This window comes from Physeter macrocephalus, chromosome 6 (assembly GCF_002837175.3).
Source record: "Physeter macrocephalus isolate SW-GA chromosome 6, ASM283717v5, whole genome shotgun sequence".
NCBI classification, from domain to species: domain Eukaryota; kingdom Metazoa; phylum Chordata; class Mammalia; order Artiodactyla; family Physeteridae; genus Physeter; species Physeter macrocephalus.
In genome coordinates this window covers 48,514,798-48,537,199 of record NC_041219.1, presented here as the reverse complement: position 1 = coordinate 48,537,199, position 22,402 = coordinate 48,514,798, and the positions used below count along the sequence as shown (strand labels likewise).

At 42.6% G+C, this 22,402-nt stretch overlaps 1 protein-coding gene across 1 annotated transcript in view; it reads right to left on the bottom strand.

Annotated features, from left to right (window-relative positions):
* Positions 1-22,402, bottom strand: part of ATXN10 (ataxin 10) — a 164,193-nt gene that overhangs the window by 131,065 nt on the left and 10,726 nt on the right. Inside the window, exons 2-3 of the mRNA XM_024127255.3 lie at positions 10,701-10,892; positions 5,523-5,605 (exon numbers count right to left, since the gene is read on the bottom strand). Of these exons, the coding sequence (XP_023983023.1) occupies positions 5,523-5,605; positions 10,701-10,892 (275 nt within the window). The remainder of the gene's footprint in view (positions 1-5,522; positions 5,606-10,700; positions 10,893-22,402) is intronic.

Sequence of the window (22,402 nt, the reverse complement as noted above, 5' to 3'; positions counted from 1 at the left end):
AAAAAAAAAAAAAAAAAAAAAAAAGAACCAAGGAATGAGGTAACAGCAACAGTGATAACTAGCATGTGGTGAGTGTTTACTAGGTGCTAGACACTGTGTTCTAACTGTAAGATGCCATCTAACCCCCGCGACAACCGTATGGGGTCGGGGGTAATATTATCCCCCTCTTGCAAAGAGTAACCAAAGCTCAGAAGGTCAGGTAACTGGCCTGGGGCATGAAGCCTGCAAGTGGCAGAAGCAAGACAGGCCAAAACAAGTGGTGGCTCTTCCTCAGCAACAGGAATCAGCTCATCAAGGAAGGAGCCACAGGAGAGTCCGAGACGGAATGAAAGATCCTGCTCTGTTAACGGAAATCCCGGCCAGGCAGCAACCAGGAGATGTTTTTAAGGGCAAGAGGACTTCCGAAGACCTTCAACCTCCTAGATCCCCGCTTTGCTAGGAGGGAGGGATGGGCCTACTGACCCAGGCCCGGAGCTTGGGTCCTCTGTCCTCAGACTTTTCCGGAACCCGGGCCTTCCCTTCAAAGCCTGTCGCTGCTGCTCCAATAGCTCAAAGGCAGAGCAGCTGTAAAGATGAAAAAGGCTGAGGCGTGTAATGTGCCTGTGCTATTCACTTATTCATAGTCACTCGACAACTGGCTGCTCAAAGAAGAGCTGCGAAAATTGTGGCCAAAAAGCAGAACACTGAGATAAAAAACTATGAAGACAAAATGCTGAACCGAGAACCTCGAAACTGAATTAACATTATAATCTAAAATAAAGCAGGATACAAAACTGCAAGTACACATTCATACCCATACATACAAATACTGAAGAATGACTAAAAAGAAGTCAAGTGTTTGTCTAATGTAGCCGGCATATACAATGATTATTTTTCTTTTCACTTTTAAAAATAACTCTATAATGAAATTATATAAAATGTTCATAATAAAAAATAATACCTTCATTTTCATCTTAAGTCGTAGTGTAAAATGACATTTCTATTTCTGCTGAATATTTTAGAGTATTAACACTGAAATCCTTGTAAGATTTAATTTAACACACAAAAAAAGCCAACAATATAAGTCAGTCTGAAAGCCAAACAACCCAACAATTCATCAGGCAACTAAAAATTAGCACTCTGAATCAGAACATAATTCTGGGAAGGAAAAGGTTTAAAGACGTCCTAGAAACAAGAAAAGAAAACTCCGGACAAGTACAAATGACAGTTTACTTTTACCAAACAGCTTATCAAGTGATCTTTATGTAAATATTGCAAATGTTACAAAGCCCCTCAAAAAGCCCAACATTGTTTTTACAGATTAGAAAAGAACAAAGGCCAAAAACAACACCAATAACTCAATTAAAATAACTCATGCTTATGTTTACATATAATTTGATGAGCATAATATATTCGTCACACCACTGCAATTATTCTCTGAAAATAATACTCTAAATATTATTTTGACAACGTAATTATAGTTCTTACCTCAAGAGCGGTAACAAAAAACTGGCACAGATACCCTGCTAAAAATCTACAAAGAGTAAGGTTCTCACAGAGAAACAGTCAAAAGATAGTACAGGCACTGTATGAGGGAACAAGAACACTTTTGAAAAGATTTGTATTAGGTCTGAACTAACATACTATAAAAGTTGTTTAAGTTTCATTGTTGAAACAAAGTTGCATTCTTGAATTCCAAATAAAATTCAGTAATATCACTGGCTGCCTTTTTCAAGAAGGTAGTGAGAAGTATCACTTCCACTTTCCTTCTTGCCTCAGTAATGTCCTTCCAACTCTGTCAACAGACGCAAGCCATCTACTTGAAACTGATACAATTGAAAAATTAAAGAAGACCTAGATAAATGGAGAGATGTTCCCTATTCATGGACCGGAAGACTCAATATCATTAAGATGGCAATTCTCCCCAAGTGGATCTGCAGATTCAACGTAATTCCTAGTATCCACAATACATAAATAACTCTCACAACTTGACAACAAAATTTAAAAGCCCAATTAAAAACTGGGCAAAGGGGACTTCCCTGGCGGGCCAGTGGTTAAGACTCCGCACTTCTAATGCAGGGGGTGCAGGTTTGATCCCTGGTCAGGGAGCTAAGATCCCACATGCCTCACGGCCAAAAAACCAAAACATAAAACAGAAGCAATATTGTAACAAATTCAATAAAGACTTTAAAAATGGTCCACATCAAAAAAATCTTTAAAAAAAAAACAAAACTGGGCAAAGGACGTGAATAGACATTTCCCCAAAGAAGATTTACAAATAACCAAAAGGCACATGAGAAGACGTTCAACATCATTCGTCATTAGGGAAATGCAAATCAAAACCACAATGAGATACCACTGCACACCCACCAGGATAACTATACTCCAAAAAAAGGAAAACAAATGTCAGCAAGGATGTGAAGAAACTGGAACCTTGTATACTGGTGGTGAAAATATAAAATAGTCAGCTGCTATGGAAAAGTTTGGCAGTTTCTTAAAAATTTAAATATAAAACTGACACAGCAATTCCACTCCTAGGTATATACCCAAAAGAACTGAAAACAGGTACTCAAATAAATATATGTACACACATGTTCACAGCAGCACTATTCTAAATAGCCAAATAGTGGCACAGGAGCCAAATGGTGGAAACAACCCAAATGCCCATCAATGAATGAATGGATAAACAAAAAATGTATTCTATGCATAAAATGGAATATTATTCAGTCATAAAAAGAAATGAAGCACTGATACATGTACAATGTGGATGAATCTCGAAAAACATTATGTTAACTGAAAGCAGCTAGACAAAAAAGGTCACAAAATTCTAGGATTCCATTTCTATGAAAAATCCAGAACAGGCAAATCCATAGAGACAGAATGAAGAATGGTGGTTGCCAGGGACTCAGGGAACTGGGAAATGGAAAGCAACTGCTCAATGGGTACAGGGTTTCCTTTTGGGGTGATGAGAATGTTTCCAGTTAGACAAAGGTGGTGGCCGTACAATACTGTGAATGCACTAAATGCTGCTCGAGTGTTCACTTTAAAGTGGTTAATTTTATGTGATGTGAATCTCATAACAATAAAAAAATGTATTAACGGATATAACTGCAACTACATAAATTGTGAACAACTCTTAATATACCTAACATAAAACAGGTCTGTGAAGATCTACGCTCTGACCGGTGGATATCAATGAACAGCCAAGCCACCAACCAAACAACTGATTTATTCATCAATGACAAACCAGTTCATCAAAAGTTTCAGAAATGTGCTCCTTTGGTTTTTTTGTTAGATCATCTATTCACTTCAGTGAAGAGAAAATTAATCCTGAGAAGAAAGGATGAAATAATCTTTCATCGCATATTGTAAACACCAAGGAACCAATCTTCTGTAGCAGTCGCGGGATAGGGACAAGGGATAATGGACTGAGGGGGACACAGAGTCAAGGGAAGACACTTTTAAGTGGAAAACAGGAGAGCACATTATACGCTGGTGAAATGTCAGAGTAAAGAGGGGAAAGGGATGATGCGGGAGAGAAAGGGGACACTTTCAGGGGAAGAGCTTCCGAGTGGGCGAGTGGGGAGGGATTCTATGCACGCGTGGAGGAGCGCTGGCTCTGCTCTGACGGCTATTTACTCACAGCGTCTGTGCAGTGCTTCCTCCGGTGTCTTATTTAGGAATCCACCATAACCCGAGAAACCTACTCCTGCCCACCCTAGTTCCTCAGCTCTGTCAGTGACACACTACCCACCACATCGGTGTTTTTTTCAGCAATTACAAAACATAGCACATTCTGAACTCTCTTTCTGAATTATCATACCACAGTCAGACTTCAAAAATAACTGCCTTTCCATACAAGAGAGTGAAATCTGTATTTTATTGCTGATTTTTAATCCCCCAATTTGAGCACTGAGGCTTCTGTTTTATCACAAAATGGAGCTACAAGAATACTTTCAAATATACAACATTTTAAAACACCTTACAACCTAATGCTACACCCTACCAAACTGAGAATGCTCAAGAAATTATTGCTGTTCCAAAAACTTAGAGCCAACACTTTGTGTGCCAATTTTTAGATAATTTAATTAGTTCAAAAAATAATTACAATGTCCCAGAGGAAGAATCCTAAATCAAATAGAAAGACGCAAGAATTTTAACAAATGAGTTTTAAATGAAAACACTAAGAAATCACAGAGTAGAATGAGAACTAAACCAAGCTGGGTGGCACCTCTGACAGTTCAGTTAGCCTGTTTCACCGTGGGCCTCGGTCTCTATGCCCGTGAAGAAAGACGATCAGCTCACATTCCCTCTCTACCTTCTCACAGCAGCCTCCCCACCAACATTCAGATAAGCATGCTTCACTTTATATAGTAAGCATAGGCATTAAGAATTGTAGATAAATCAACATATTTTAAATACAGCTGGCGAGCTCTCATTTGAAGTAACTATTCATTGAATTAGCACTAAAAAAAATTTTTTTAACCTCCAATCTAGTACATTTTATAAGCTGGATATGTACACTGAGATGTTCTATTAAATGACTTAGGTTTATCCACAAGTATTTCAATTCCTTGGATAAAGAGATCATCTGTTAAAATTCTATGTTTTTATTTTTAAATATAATGGTATGATAATAACCCCTGCCCAAAGGAGAAGTGTTGATGCAAGTAGTTCAAGAACCAAAAACATTCCAAAAAGTCTGGAAAAGCTTCCTGGTCTTCAAATTAAGGAGCTTGGTTTTTCTCTTAATCCCATACCAACAGCTATTAACAATCAGAGCTAACTTTCCTCTCTGTCATGCTGTATATTTGCCTTATTTAATATATTTAATACAAGGCTCCCCTCACTGGAACGTACACACCTGCGGACAGAGATTTTTGACTGCTTTGGTCCCTGTCCAGATCACATCCAACACCTAGAAGGGGGCCTGCCACATCGACACATATTAAAAGACACTGTATCACTTTGCTAGGGCTGCCGTAACAAAGTACCACAGACTGGGTGCCTTAAACAAGAAAAATGTGTTTCCTGTTTTGGTGCTAGAAGTCTGAGGTCCAGGTGTGGGCAGGACCGGTTCCTTCTGAGGCCTCTCTCCTTGGTCTGCAGATGGTCATCTTTTCCCTGTGTCTTCACATGGTCGCCCCTCCGCACCTGCGTCCTCATCTCTCCTTCTTATAAGGACACCAGTGACACTCGATTAGGGCCTACCCATGTGACCTCATTTTACCTTAATTATCTCTTTAAAGGCCCTGTCTCCAAATACAATCACATTCTGAAGTACACTAGGGGTTAGGACTTCAACATATGAATTGGGGGAGGCGGGGTGGGTGGAACACACACAATTTAGCCCACAACAGAGGGAGAAAATTGGAAGTCACTACAACTTTCTTCTATGATACTTCTTTAATATCACTAATGAAGTTTCTCTGTATCATGAAACACAGAACCATCTGCTTTAATGAATGATGTACTGCTCGGAGTACCGGTATTTAAATCCTTTTCAAAGACGTAAGTAATCCATGAATCATACTGCAAATTACCTGTCAACAGGGATTCCTGTTCCACTCGAAGTTCACGAAAAAGAAGAATCAAATCAACAGCAACACCGATTGTATCCAAGTTCCTGTATCAGGTTTTTAAAAAGGACAAAGTTAGACACATTCTTTTTCTTAAACCTGCACTTCAAATTATGATCCACAATGAATGCGGAGACTACCGGTTAACAGTTCCTGTGGTGGGCACAAAAACGGCCCTCCAAGGCATCCACATCTTAATACCCCAAACCTGTGAATATGTTACCTTACACGGCAAAGGGGACTTTTGCAGTCGTGAATAAATTAAGGACCTTGAGATGAAGGACTATCCTGGATCATTAACCAGGTGGGCCCAGTGTATCACAGGGGTCCTTGTAAGAGGACTACTAGAGGGTCAGGGAGGGGGGCCATGAGCCAAGGAATGCAGGCAGCCTCTACAAGCTGGAGAAGGCCAGGAAAACGATTCTCCCCTAGAGTCTCCAAAAGGGGTTCAGCCATGGTGGCCCACTGTGGACTTCTGAATCTCAGAACTGTAAGATAACGAATGTGTTACTTAAGCCACTAAGTTTTTAGTAATTTGTCAAGTAGCAACAGGAAACTAATGTGGGTAGCAGAAATGGGGTGCTGCTGTAACAAACAGATACGTGGAAGTGGCTTTGGGATCTGGCAATGGGCAGAGGCTGGAAGAATTTTGAGAAGCATGACAGAAAAGGCCTAGATGCCTTGAATAGAAATGTGGACACTGAAGGCGCTGCTGGCGAGATCTCAGAAGAAAATGAGGAACTCGTTACCGGAAACGGGATGGAACAATCCTTTTTCTACAGTGGCAGAAGCTTAGCAAAACGATGAATTTGGAATATTTAGCTGAGCAGATTTCCAAGCAACACGTTGAAGGTGTGGCCTGATTTCCTCTTGGTGCGTATGGTAAAATGCGAGAGGGGAGAGATAGAGGAGACTAAAAGGGAACCAGGTATGATTTGGGAAATTCTCAGTCTATCCGGATTGCGAAAGACGCTAAAACTAGACTATTCACTGTGAGGAAACTGTGCTCTGGAGAGAAAGCCAAGAATGTGGCTGGACGACCTTTTGCTAATGCCTTGGAAGAACCAAAAGGCCGGTGTTCAGTTACACAGAGGGCTCTTAAAGAGACTAGGAGTGTTAGTCATTCCCCTCAGTCATCTCAGCAGGAATCAGGAATAGAGATGGGGTTATCTAAGAGAGCTCTATGGCAGACCCTAGTCCGCTTAATGGTATATAACTCCCCATGACATACATGTGAGACCCACAAGGTTTTTGAGAATGTTATACCAGTAGAAACTCTGCCAACCTGGATGAAATGCACAGAGAAAGGATGAAATGAAAGAAGGCTGTTAAACTCCCAAAATCCTACAGGCAGGAAAGAGGCTGATAAAGTTACTCAGCTGAAAACAAGTATTACTCTTACCCTTCGAGAAAAAGGAAGGATGACTCTGAGGGTAGGACCTCTGAGGGTAGGACCAAGGGCAGACCCTCAAGCCACAGAGGATCATTCCCAGGCCTCAAAACCTGAGTCTGCCCAACTGGATTTTGAAATTGCTTGGGACCAGTGACTCCTCTTTTCCCTCAATTTTCTCCTCTTTTAGAGGGTAATGTCTAAAACTGTTATCCTAGGCCTGTCCAACCACGGTATTTTGGGAGTAGACAACTTCGTGTCTAGTTTCACATGTCCAAAGATAAAAAGGAATTTTGCTTCAGGATGAATCATACCCAGAGTCTCACCCAAATGTAACTTAGATGGTAAGATTTGGGACTTCGTAGCTAATGAGACTTAGGTGAGATTTGGGGCTTGAGCCGATGCTGAATGGGTCGAGAATGTGGGGGACCTTGAGACGAGATGAATGTATTTTGTACACAGGACAGACGTGAATCTTTAGGGGCCGAAGGGTAGGCTGTGCTAGGCAAAATAATGGCCCCCTAAAGATGTCCACATACTAAACTCTGGAAAGTGAATATATTACCTTACATGGCAAAGAGATGTGATAGAATCAATTTATATTTGATCTTTGTCCCCAGTTCCTGGCACAGAGCTCCCAAAACCCTTGGAAGTTCCTGTGTGAGAGGAAGGCCTTTTGTTATTCGTAACAAGTCCCTTTCAACCATACCCGAGCTTATGCTAAAGAGGGGACTCTTCCTGGGCCTGCAGGATGGGAGGTGGCTGCCAGAGGGACCAGCCCTAAGATCAGACAGCTGGAACCTTCAACCCCAACCTCCTACCTCTGGGGAAGGGAAGGCAGTTCAATCACCGTGGCCGGCCGCGGCCGATGATTTAATCAATCACACCTATGCGATGGAACGTCCACAAAAAGTCCGAAACAATGAGTTTGGAAAGCTTCTGAATGGGCTGATGAGCACATCAAAGTGCTCAGAAGATGGCATGCCAGGAGAGGGCACAGAAGTTCTGTGCCCCGCCCCATCCTATGTATCTCTTCCAGGTGGCTGTCCCTTTATAGTAAACTAGTAACAGAACGTAAAGTGCTACCCTGAGTTCTGTGAGTCGTTCTACTGAATTATCAAACCTGAGGGGTGTCCTGGGAACCCCTGAATTTGTAGTCAGCTGGGCAGAAATGGAGCCTGGGTACCCCATTTGCAGCTGGCATCCAAGGTGGGGCAGTCTTGTGGGACTGAGTCATGAAGCTATGGGATCTGAAGCCACTAACTTGAGGTAGTTAGTGTCAGAATGGAACTGAATTGTTGGACTGCTGGCTGTTTTTGGAGAATAAGAACTGGTCAGAAAATACCACAAGAGACTTTCTAGGAGTGATTAAATTAATGGTTTGAGGATGGGCAGATTATCCTGAATCGCCTGGGAGGCCCTCATGTAACCATAATGGTCCTTATCAGAGGGAGGCCGTATGGTCAGAGCCGGAAAGAGACTGGAGGAGGTTACGCTGTTGCTCTGAAGTAAAGGAACGCAGGCAGCCTCAGAAAGCTAGAACAGCCAAGGGAGTCAATTCTCTCCTAGAGACTCCCCGGAAGGAACCAGCCCTGCCGACACTAACTTTAGGTCAGGAGAACTGATTTTGGACTCTTCTGACCTCCAGAACTGTCAGGTAATACATCTCTGTTATTTTAAGCTACTGAATTTGCAGTGCTTTGTTACAGCAGCAAAGGAAACTCATACAGCTCCCTACCTTCTTCACTTCTTCTCAACGTACATCAGAATTAAGCCAAGACATTCACTGCTAAAGAAGAGGGTCAGGGTCGGTGTGCTCAAGGCTAGAATCCTCTCTCCCCTCCCCAAGGCCAGGTGGGCAGACAGCCATTGCTCCTTTCTTTCCTCTTTATCCGAACACAAGACTGGTGGGAGAAGGGGCTCAGGACCCGCCTCCGAAAAGAAGATGCTGTTCCTCCTCTGTTCCTCCTCTTGCCTCCACACATACAAATGGCTGCCAGGCACCTGGGCCCACTGCCTGCTTCGGTATGGCCACATTTGGTGGGGGGAGAAAAATGTAACTTCACGACGTGAAAATTCTATGAAATTTAAATTTCAATGTTCACAAATGAGGTTTTACTGGAACACAGCATGTGCATTTGTTCACGTACTACATATGGCTCCCTTCTACTACAATGGGAGAAGTGAGCCCCTCTGACAGAGATCACAAAGCCTGAACTATTTATCTGGCTCTCTGCAGTAAAAGTATAGCGACCCCAGCAATAGGGATTATGTTTACATGCAGAGCTAACTGCTTTCAACAGTTTTCTTTGAGTACTTCCTGAAATTTCATATGACTCAGATTGTTTGCTTTGCTGTATTATACCCCATGTTCCATACATCCTTGGCAAAAAATAATTCCAGTCCATACAAAGTGCAATGTTCCGACAAAAGATGTAAAACGGTCTAGGCCTTAATAGCACCCTACTTTTTAATTAACTCTTTAATAACTGAAAACATCAGAAAAATACATATTGGTTGAGATCTGAATCTTGACAGGCTCGGGAATATCAGCTTTAGTTAAGGTTGACCTCAAAGTCCCTACCAGAATCTTTGTTGTCTTTCTGACTACAAAAATGTTTTTCCCAGGAGCTGATGCCCTGAATGGTTAGAATTTCCATTCTAGGGCTCTCCTTTCCCTCTCCCGTCACACTAGAGGGCCTCCCTGCCTGGAAAGGGACAAAATAATCTAGCCTCTGGCCTGCTGCTTCTAGCATATAACTAGTTATACTTTTTCAATGTTAACTATTACTACCAAGACCATTACTGTTTCTATCCATTTATCTGTATATGGACACCATGTTCAATTTTGTGCTGAAGTTAAACAACTCTCCCTTTTGGTTCCCTCTCCTTTGATCTAAAAAAACCTCATTAATCATATCAAAGCCTCAGGTATAAGACCGTCTAGGCAGCACAGGGAGTCCCTCCATCGGCTTCTGGACCAGCCAGACTTCACTCATCATGGCAGTAACAGGGAGCCCGGGGGCTCTGTCTACATTCAAGTCCAGGAAATAAAAGTGAGCATGCTTTGTGGCTTCTGACTTCATCTCAAGTAAAAATTGTTACTAAAAAGTAGATTCCATAAAATCAAAGAGGAAGGGTGCTCAGTTCTGGGAGGAGAGTGTAACATGTAAAAGAACAAGAGCAGGACAGGACAATTCTCTTGCTCATCTTTGTAACTACATTTTAGTTGTATATTATAAATTAGGTGGCAGTAGCTGGCAACTTTACACAATCTTAAGGAACGCTTAAGACAAACCGTCTTAGAAATTCACATCGTGCTCCCTGTTTGAAGTAAACACAAGGGCAACTAATTAAAACACTAAAACTAATTAAAACACCTACAACTAAGAAAAGTGAAGTCGAGAACTGCAAATGCATTTAGGCAGGCAGAATCTAGAAGCAAAGGATCAAAATTAAGTTCAAATCATTGTGTTATGTAAAAAACCAAATCCCTCAAAACATTATAAATACAAATGAGAAACGTAAATAACCCCTAATGTTAAACATGTTGTCCCATTACATACTCATCCAGGAGTCTCCCACAGCAAGTCCTGCAGAGCACTTGTCTCCGGAGACGTAGAGTCTCCTAATAAACACGGGTGACTGTGATGCCAAAACCATCTCTAACAGATAGGCCAACATGACAGAACCAGCATGCATGTACACAAAGATATTATCAAAGGCATATATATAACTACAAAGAATAGTACCTGATTGAATTTTGGTTCACAGAACACTCAATACAAGCATTCCGGAGACACCGGAAGCACTCTGTTATTAACTGCAGACTGGAAGCCAGATGTTCCACTTGGGATGGGTCTCTGCAGGCCAGCTCAACGGCATGAGAAGATTTCTTTAAGATATCCAGGACTCTTTGGAAGATAGTCCTGGGTGCTGTTTCTCTGAAAAAGGATAAAATTGTTACAAACCAGAAAGAAAAGAAAAAGACATTTCCAAATGTCCTTTTCAGAACACTGCTGGTACTTAATTTTGTGGGGAGGCAAGCTAGGCCTATCTTAGTTCCAGCTCCTTAGTTTACAACACAAAAGAGCTACGTACACTGAGCACTTCGCCAAGGCACTGCTCTTATCAACCTGCCCCTGTATTATCTCACTTAATCTTTGCATTAACCTTATGAAGCCAATACTGTCCTCTCCATTTTAAAGACAAGACACCTGAGACAGAGAAGAGTCTATGTAACTTGCCCACATCTCTGAGCTAATAACATTTGGAGCCACAATTCCAACTGAAACAGTCGGATTTCCACTCCCACGACAACCCGAACCCCCGTTTAAGGTGACTGTTTATGGTTATGGCTCTGCCCTTAGTCAAACCAGAATATCTGCATCTCACGTTCTAGAAAGAGAATATAACCATGTCCTCTGTCACCCAGTGTGTACCTGAAGCAAAGTTATGAGAAAGGATCCTCATGAAGGACTGCCTGGGGGGCAGAGACACTACCCATTCTTAGATAGAGGAGCCAGAAGCAGTGCTCTGAGCTTACACACGTTCAACCACAAAGATGGGGAGCCGGGGGAGCGGGAAGGAGGGAAGGAGACAGACAGAAGCAGAGGGAGACGGACAGAGAGACAGAGCGAGCTCGCTTCCAGGGAGAGTGTGGGCCCGGGGCAGGGTGATAAACCTGTGGCAGTTCACCCCGCCCCCCCGCAACCGGGCACCTCAGTTCCCAGGGCCTCTCACGCCAGGAGCACTGCCCGCACTGGCTCTCATTCCACAGCTATGAAGAGAAGGATTTGTGTGTGCAGCACGGCACCTAAATGCAAGCCCATTTCCTCATTCCGTGAATCCCCTAAAGAAACAAGAATCCGCTTTAATGTGAGAAGAAAAACTGCTGTTAGACAATTGAAGAGACTCTTACAGATTAGTCCTGACCATAGGAATTTTCTCCCTGTGCTCGCACTGTGGAATCCCAGCACCCTACATTTCACCCCTGGATGAACTGAAGCCAGACCACCGGGGAGCTGCGCATTTCTCCAGAAGCACCGCCACTGAAGCGCCCCAAGGGTCTGTGCTTGCTCGGGGGGCCTGGGAGACGCTCCCTCCGCCAGCTTCAGGACCATAAATACTTGTACTCCAAGTGTCGCCTTTTTATCTTAAGGATAGATGATATAAATCACTTAATTTATCACGTTCTCCTCTGTCTTTGCCTTTAAGAAGCCTGGAGTCAAACCCACGACCCATCTTTAACACTATGCATCCCTCAGCATGACTTCTGAGTACTAACCTTATTTCTGGCTTTTCCCTGCCCTCCAATTTCCTCCCTTACCTTTATTCTATCTAACTGTATTTTTTAAGGCACGTCAGATTTGTGTTTGGAAAGAGGCAGAATATAAATTAATCAATTAAAAATTGGGAAATCGTGCATAAAATAATCTGCCCCACCTCGCCCCGTTGGCCCTCTCTAAATGGGGATCATGAAGCTTTGACTCAGGGTCGCAGCAATTAAGCGACCAAACAAAAAAGTGAAAGTTCAAAGGTGCAGCACTAGTCCTGCCTCAGAAACTGTATAAAACAATGGAGCGTGTAAGCCACTTTCAGTGACAATGTTACAAAAAGAAGATTCACTAACACTCTCACGACACCTTTAAGGAGAAGTGGGTGCTGCTGGGGAGAAGGCAATTCCCACTCTACCCCTAGAGCTCTTGCCACTGGACTAATAATAAAATTGACAGACACGCAGGAGAAAATGAAATTTTAATTCGTGTGCATGGAGGTCTCATAGAAATGGGACCTAAAAAGTGGGCCACAGGGGCTTCCCTGGTGGCGCAGTGGTTGAGGGTCTGCCTGCCGATGCAGGGGACGTGGGTTCGTGCCCCGGTCCGGGAGGATCCCGCGTGCCGCGGAGCGGCTGGGCCCGTGAGCCGTGGCCGCTGGGCCTGCGCGTCCGGGGCCTGTGCTCCGCGGCGGGAGAGGCCACAACGGTGAGAGGCCCGCGTACCGCAAAAAAAAATAATAATAATAAAAATAGTAATAATAATTTAAAAAGTGGGCCACAGCAGGCGGCTTTTATACTTTTTAGAAAAAGAAACACTAAATTTCTGAGGAATTGACAGAACAAAGAAACTTAGGCTTTGGGGTGCTTAGTTAGTGAAGAAGCTAAGGAGAGTCTGGACTTGGGGTAGTACGTTAAAGAAGAAACAAGGTTAGTTTATATAGGCTTCTTGGCCCCAAATTCACCTCTGGGGATAAGGCTGTCCTTCTGACTCCAGATGCAGGGAGGGTACCTCTCACACGGAGATTTACTGCCTGTTTTCAACAGAGAAGAGGGTCAGAGCGTCCCTCTTGCACTGGCTCTTTCTTAAGTAACTTTAGTTCAAAAAAAATCAATATGCCACTGAGGCTTATTTGGGGGAGGCAAGCTCTGGGCTCGAACGATACTAAATATAGTGCAGGCACTATTAACACGCTAAGAAAGTACCCACGGGTTTAAAACATTCTGAAGACTGCCAAGAGTGATCATGATTTCTACAACAAAGAATAAACCTAATTACCTCTACCTGCCCCACCTGCATAAAGTTTTGATGACATTTATTACTTAATCTTATAGTCAAATAAAAGTAGAGCTCTAGAACTCGAATAATCTACAATGAAGCCTCTTTTTTTTTTCCTCCTACGATGACTAAGAAACGTGTGTTTATACCTGGGGTACAGACGCCAGTATGATTTCTCTCAGTGCGTCCTTCACAAGCTCCCTCTCTCACGGGCACCACCTTCCTACCGTGAATGGTCTTCTCTGATGTCACTCTTTGAAATCTTAACCTCTGCTTCACTCAGAACTGATGTCTAGCACAGCAAAAGCTTTGAAATCAAACTATAATAGACAACACAAAATAACAGCACTGTTCTTCGGAAAACTGGGTAACTGATATGCCAACCATAGAACAATTAGTAAGTTCATGAACCACCCTAAATAATTTCCAATGTTACATGTTAATTTGTCACATATACACCATGCCTTTCTCCTTCATTACACTTTCAACCAAAAGTAAAATGTTTACCTGAACTATGGCCAACCAAAAGATTCCTGAAACACAAGTAACTATTAATAGCTACTAAAGAGTAATCACAGCAGCGTCTACCCAGCACACAACAGCTCACATACGCGGTATAAAGAGAAAATAAATTGGGATCGTGACCACTGTCATTTGTCCGCTCCATGGATTCCTGAAACCAGCAAGCACTGGCAATCCTCTGGGTCTGGTTCACATGTATGCCCTCCCCCAGAATCCCTCGCACACCACCCCCATCCAAGCCTCTGCCTGGAAGAACCTGGGGGCTCCTCTCAGGCCTCTGAAAACTCACAGCCTTGGTGAGACCCCTCTGCTACTCGGAGTACTCAGGGGAGCCGCATCCCATCTCTATGCGCCCCTGGAGCTCGGTCCATAGAACGGAATAGCACTTACCCACATCAGATTACCTTCACTGATGCGGTCTATCACCCCAGCTAGACTATAAATCCCAGAAAAATAGAGACTACCTTATTTTTTTCTGTATCTCTAGGGCCCAGACCCGTATTCACTAATTGCATTTGTTCAATTCAAGTTTAAAACAGTGATGAGACTATTCACATATTCAGAGCGGGATCTAACTGCTTCACAGGCTTGTCATGTAACCCACTTACTGAGCATGTGCCCTGAGCCAGGCACCAGGCCTGATGGGAGCAGTGAAATCAGTGTACTTTGCAGCAGCAACCGGAAAAAGGGAAACACTGAGGAACTAGCTCAGCTCGTCCATTCCCATTAAGAAATTCACACATCCTGGACCCAAAAATTTGAAAAAAAAAATGGTCTTATCTTAAGATGTTGATATCTTATAATTGGTATTTAAGAAACATGTAATTTCTCCTTCCCCACTGAATGATAAGCTTACCCACTGAATGGGTAAGCTTAAAGGGGGAGGGAGAGGTGAGGGGTTGTAACTCAATTAACTACATTTTAAATTTCTTGAAAGCAGAGACTATTTCTTAGATGTCTGTACCCCTCTATAAAGGGTGAAAGAAAAGAAAAAATTTTCCTCTACAGCCATATAATAAACATCTACAGATTTTATTCACCATATTTTAATACAATATAATAAATTAACAACTTTCATCAGATGAGGACAAAAAAAGTTTTTCATTAACAGTAACTACTATGAAAACATTTAAAACTCTCTTCTGTACCTCTTTACCTTCTCCACAGCCTTGAAAGAAAGCTATTTGGCATTACAGATCCAAAGGAGTCCTAATGTACTCCGTCTGCAAATTCCATGTTCACTGTCAAGACAGCACAGCTAAGTATGTGTAATGATTAACAACAGTGAAATAACCAGTAAAGATCAGTCAGTCAATCGTTTGTATATTACAAATGTTATTAATAATAAAAATTGCTGTCATTTCCGCTTTAACCAAACTAACACAAAATATTCACAAAGACTTTAAGAAGCTTAGCTACTTCATTCACAGAAGGCCGAAAGTACTTAGAAGGACAATTAAAATTCAACCATTAGACATTCCTTTTACATAGGAATGAATGTATAACCTGAAGACAACTTATAAATGAAATGTTACATTACAGAACAAAAACAGCCTCTGAATTATACAAAAGGTAGAACTGCACTTCCTTCAAGTTTGAACAGATCTGTAGGTTTAATCTTGCCAAGTCCTGTTTGAATAAAATTAAAGAAAACTACCGGTGATTACAGCACAGGTTAGATAGGCCTAACATACCATCCGTACTCACATCGTACAGTCAATTCATCAGGCGGGACCTCCTTCTGAAAAGGAGACTAACTGTTCGGCATTTAACACTACGACTAAGACTTACATCCTGGTTGAAAGAGTCATTCTAATACCCGACATTTAATTAAAAATTGGCACATGTGGTTTAGAGTCATTTAACCACTGTCACTGAGAAAAACTATTAGAATACACACAAGTTCAGAGATTAAAATAACAATCATTGGTTGTTATGTAAAACCATAAACCCCTTACTGATTTGACTGCGTTAGACAAACAAAAACAGAAAATAAAAACATTTCTATCTCCTACCAGAAAGAGCCCAGGCAAAAGTTTGAAATTCATCTCTGCAGACCTCAAAACTCTCCTTTATATACTCTCTTCCCCTCTTCTGTCACATCCAGGACACTCAAGCTGAGACAACTCCCTGACACAGGGTTGCAGGGTTGGCAAACTTTTTCTGCAAAGAGCCAGAGAGTACATATTTTAGGCTTTGAGGACCTGACAACCTCTGTCACAACTTCTCTGCTGCTGCAGGGCAAAAGCAGCCATAGACAACATCCAAACGAACGAACACAGCTGTGTTCTACTAAACTCTTTGTATGGACACTGAAATTTAAAGTTCATGTAATTTTCATGTGTCATGAAATTTTGTTCATTTGTTTTCCCCTACCATTTAAAATGTAAAAATCATTCTTAACTCAAAGGCCATTTAAAAAAAAAAAAAACAGAAAAACAAACAAACAAAAAAGGTGGTAGGTCAGATTTGGCCCACAGATCATAGTCTGGCGATACCAGCTTTAAAGGGTTCCAAATAGATCAGTCCCCCCCGCCCGAAAAGTCACATGCTTCCCTCTTCCCCAGTGTCCTCACCACAGTCAAAATTCATCTCTCATCAGAACCAGGAGAATCTCAAATGCATTATACCAAGCAAAGGAAGCGAAGGTGAAATGCACAGAAGTGGACAGTGTCCAGAAGAGAACTGTGCACACAGAGAAACCTGACAAATGACAGTGCTGGCACTAAAGATCCCAGGTGAAGGCCGGACTGTTCCAGAAGAGGTGCTGGAACAACTATCAATCATATGAGAAGAAACCAAATTGGAGCCTTATGTATAATCCTACTAAAAGTAACTCCAGATGGATTTAGGAATATATGTTAGGCAAAACTATGAAACTCTGGAAGAAAATATATGGAGAATGTCTTTCTAGTCTTAGGTAGAGAAAGATTTTTGTATGTAAGACCTTATTTAAAAAGTGGTATTTGAGCACAGAACTGAAGAAGGCGAGGAAGCAAACTATGCCCCTCCCTGTGAGAAGAGCTTGGAGGGCAGGCAAAGGCATCACAGGAACAGCAGGGGGCTTGGTGGAAGCATCCAGCGACTCAGGGGGTAAGACACAGGCTCTGCAGGCCACTGAAAGAACTTCCGCTCCTGACGTGAACCCAGGGAGGGCTCTGAGCAGAGGAGTGAAAGGATCCCTCTGGCTATTCTGTAAAGAGCTGATCATAGCAGGAGAAGGAAAAGACAACAGGAGATCAGTCAGGACACTATTCTTGGAAAACAGTGGCAGAGGCAGACATAATAAGCACGGATCAGATTCTGAATATATTCTGAAGATGGAGCCGACAAGACTTGATGATAAATTATTATGAGGGGCATCTGAGAAGGGGGAGTCAAGGATGGCTCCAAACTTTGGCCTGAGCAATGAATGGACAGATGTATCTGCTGTTTACTGAGTGGGAGGAGACTCTGCTGTAAAGATATATGGACATGGGGGGAATCGGGAGTTCAGATGGAGATTTGTGAAATTTGAGGTACTGACTAGAAATACAAGTGGAAATGTGGAGAAGGCAGATGAACATACAAGTTTGGAGATCAGGAGAAAAGTCCAGCTAAAGAAAACGGTTAGAGTTACCATCAAATGTAAAGTAGTAAAACCCCAAGGCTGAATGCAACTGCCAGGAGAGTACAGGTAGGTGGGGAGAAGAGGTCTGAGGACTGAGCTCTGGACCTCAGAGAGAAAAGCCAACAGGAGAGGAGAATCCGAAAGGGGTGGTGTTCTAGAAGCCAAATGAAGAAGGTGTTTCAAGGAGAAAGAAGTGATGAACTACATCAACTGCAGCTGATAAGGATTTATCCAGTAAGATTTAAGATTTTAAGATTTATCTTAAATCCAGTAAGATAAGGATTTAAGATGAAGCCCAATGGACTTGGCAGTGTGGAATGGGTTCCAGAGAAAAGAGAAACTGTGGGAGGTGAACATAAAACACTCTTTCGAGAAGCTTTGTTATAAATGGGAGCAGAGAAAAATCAGGGAAACGGGGGAGAGATTTTTCTTAGGATGGGAAAAATTACAGCAGATCTATAAACTGATGAGAACAATCTAACAGAAAAGGTAAAACTGATGATTTAAGAAAGGGGGGGGCGGGGAAGAGAATTGTTGGAGCAAGGTATGCAAAAGGGAGCGGAATTTAGTGCAGACCTGAGGGCGGCTGGCATTCGAAGCAAGACGGTTCACCGACAGTAACAGAGGGAAGGCAAATTATGGGGACAGATACAAGTAGGGGGTAGAGAGGGTAGTGGGAGTTCCTGGACATTATCTTCTGGTTGCCCCTATTTTTTCAGAAAAATAGGAAACAGAATGAGGATGAGGGAGAGGCAACGGAGACTCAGGGAGAGCAAGAGGCATACAACAGCTGACTAGGAAAGCAGCAGAATTAAATGGACTAGGGAAACAGAAGGATTGCTGGGTAGAACTAAATGCCTACCCAAGGTCAGTGATCATCCATTTACAGAAAGACCAATCAGTATGGTTGTAAGTTTTTCTCCATTCTCGTTCAGTTATTTGGCTGCAGACACAAAGGAAACAGCAAGTTGGATTTAACTAGAGCTGAAGTTTTACGAGGAAAGTATGACAAAGTTAGGAGAAGAGGCAAGGGAACTGAGAATGTATACAAGGAAATGCTTTATTAATGATCCTTAGATCTAAGCTGGATTTAAGAAGGGAAATGTGAACCTAAGGAACAAAAGGGACAGAGAACAGGAAGGAGTCGGATCAACAGACTGTGGGTCCTGGTGGGGTTGAAGACTTGCTGGAACAGGGGACCCAGAGAGACAGGATACAACAGGCAGCCAGAGTGGGACTCTGGGAATTAAGATTGTGGAGGGAATGCAGCCATGGTTAATCACAAGGCCTGGGTAGCACGTGGCAATGTGTGGTTAGATGGGAGGAAGGGGGTGTCCAAGTTCACCGAAGGAGAGAAAGTCAAGAAATAAAAGGCCAGGGTAATGAAACAATAATCTATGTAAAAACTAAAATAACCAAGATTTAAGACAGGAGAAGTAATGCAGAGTTAACAGTGAACTAGAGCTAAATTCTTTAAGGAACGACATAGAGGGACCAACAGATCTTTTAAATAGCAGAAGAGATTATCCATGAGGTATACTCTAATGGCATGAGATGAAAAGTTGGAGGGGTTTTGGAGGAAAAAGTTCTGAAAGCAGCAATGACAATCACCTTCACACCTACACACCTTCAAGCCAAGCAGTACACTGGATATAGGAGAAAACAGCCCACTTTGAGAACCTTCTGGGAAAGGTTTGTCCTTAGAAGTGAGCCGTATTTCACCTAGATCAAGAAGATGAAAGGAATGTTCAGAGAGGTTGAGGACATAGGGAATTTTGCACACGGGAAGGGTTTTAAAAGCTGAGGAGTCCGAAAAGGATCCATACAAAGCCTTAAGGGAGTCAGAGAGTAACAGAAAACCTAGGAGTTTCCCATATTAATTAGAAAATCAGCTGTGAATGTCTAGCAAAAACCCCGTTGAGATTTTATTTTGAATGGCATTGAAACCACAGGTCAGCTTGGGGAGAACTGATGTCTCTACGTTATTGCAGTTTCCTATCATGTAATGGTATAACCATTTATGTTTTCTTTAATGTCTCTTGATCAAGTTTTGTAATATTCTCAATGAGGATGATAGCCACTAACACTTAAATTGTGCTTATTCTGCGCCCGGCGCTTAACTAAGCACTACATATAAAATCTCCACGGCTACCATGAGCATATCCCTAGCTTACAAATCGTCCTCTCACCTCTAATGTGACTTCTCTGGGCTTGTGGCCGTCAGAGAGGTTGACTCAGCCTAGGGTGAGCCCCAGGGTTCCTTGGTCTTTGAATGAGTGTCCTTGCCCACGGTCCAGTGACCACACCCTCGGGTCCAGGGACCACTACAAAAGACTGGAAGAACCAAAGAGCTGAGAAACTCTCCTCTGGGGGTATGGTAGGTCACAATTCTAACCTTATTTTGATTTGCTGGCTCAAACTTCTTCCTGTCTACTGTGTCCATTTAGGATAATTGGATGTGCAGGGTGGCTCACAGTGACCACAGCGGTATTTTGAAGCTGAGTCAGAACACCTTACCGAGTGGTTCTGTGCGGTATTCTAGCTCATGGCACAGGTAAAAATAAAGGAAACTGTCACCACACTCTACGAAGTTCTTTTTATAGTGTAGCATAATTGATGTTCTCTCTCAACACAGCTGATCTGAATCATGGTTGAGTCAAGACAGCATATGGCGTCCTTTGCTAAGCTGACAAGTGGTGTGGGTTTCTTTTGGGGGAGGGGGTTGTTTCGTTTCTTTTTTTTTTTTTTTTTTTTAAATAATGACCTTCCTCTCCAACTCCTTATTTTTATTTATTTATTTTTGGCTGCGTTGGGTCTTCATTGCTGCGTGCAGACTTCTCATTGCGGTGGCTTCTCTTGTTGGGAGCATGGGCTCTAGGCGCGCGGGCTTCAGTCGTCGCGGCACACGGGCTCAGTAGTTGTGGCTCGCGGGCTCTAGAGCGCAGGCTCAGCAGTGGTGGCGCACGGGCTTAGTTGCTCGGCGGCATGTGGGATCTTCCCGGACCAGGGCTCGAACCCGTGTCCCCTGCATTGGCAGGTGGATTCTTAACTGCTGCACCACCAGGGAAGCCCATTTTGTTTCATTTTTTGTTTTTGTTTTTGGTGCAGCCAAAGACTCTTGCTGGTCAGAGGCTCGGTAACGTTTGGGGAAAAGCTATGTGAATGTGTGTACATGCAGATGATAGGTTAATTTTGAGTTCTGCACTATGCTGACCTCTGAAGTGCTCAATATTCCCTTATGAAAGTTAGTCAACATACTTATGCGAGCGATGAGGGACACCAAAACATTTTCTACCTCTTGAAATCATCATCATCTGTCATTATTTGATAATTCTTTATACCTCTTACTAGAGTCGTTCCTCTGTGCTCTCACTTTACATCTAATGACCCCAGAAAATTAAATAATCTAAGGAAATAATAAAAATACAACCAAGTGCTCATTATGTGCTAGTAGGTACTGAAAATACAGAGGTAAGTAAGAAGAATCCTGCCCTCAGATTGTTCTCATTCTAGTGGGACTGGTAGGTGATTAAGTGATCATAAGACTCTAGTGAAGTTCTTTGAAAGAGGTAAGGGGAACATAGGACAGAAGCACATAGGTCAAAAAGGCTTTCAGTAGGGGTTGAAATGGTCATTAAAACCTGAGGGAAAATTAGGAGTGTATGTATGAGGAAAGGAATGAAGTTACAAGTTTAATATTACAGCATTTGAGCTATTCCCCCTTTAGTGGTTTGAAGTGAGCTAGAAATAGTTACTCACACTGTACCAACTAGAGTTGCATCACTAAACACAGAGCGTGGTACGTAGCATATGTGAGGAAATTAAATAAGTAAATAACTAACACGGTAAACAGAATTAATAGGTTTTGAGCAATCAGAGGAGTCATTATTGACTGGCTGTCAGTGCTCAGAGGTGACTTTCTTCATTACAGCCATCGGCTCTTCACTGCTTATTCAGTTCAACATATATTAAGCACTCAAAATGGACCGGGCACTATGCTAGGAGATACCATAAAGAAGACAGACCCTGCCCACAGCAAAGTCACAACCAAGTCAGGGGAAACACATATAAAAGTCTATTTCATTATGAAATGAAAAGTGCAGTGAGAAAGGAGTTCACACTTTAAAAATCTCCCCTCCATTCCAGACACGGTAATCATATGTTTATTTCTAAAAATTATAAATATAGAGTCCAACTTTAAAACAAGGTGAATATCTCCACACACCAGAAACTGACTGGAAACACTTGGCTATAATCAGGGCTAAAACCAGAGTGGAACATGTCCAGAATGGCCTAAGGTCATCTGCAATTCAACTCCGGCAGGAGGACGAGAACCAAAAGCCACCTACACCTTGTGGTGATCAGAGTCATTACGTGAAAGTCAGTGTTAGGACAGGACTCCCCTGCATCTGAAGAGAGAGAAAAAGAGCTGGACTCAGCGCAGCCCTATGTATGGGTTACCTGCAAAGCTGTGCGCCTCCAACGTCAGGACAAAGCCAAGAGAGCTTCAGAGATGGAACCCGGTCCAAGATGCTGGCTAGCTTAGTGACCAGATACACGATACCCCAATATCACTACGACACAAATCACCAATAGCAGGAAAACCTGATCTTAGGCTGGGGTCACCGGGGAAATAGGTGGAAGAAAACGCAACATCATCATACAAGGAGGAGCGAGCCCAGAAAGGGAGAAAATGTAACAAATCTCTCAAGGTGAGCCAGCAAACTAAAAGTTCAAAGAGAAAATCTAACCCTAAGAAAAACCGGCC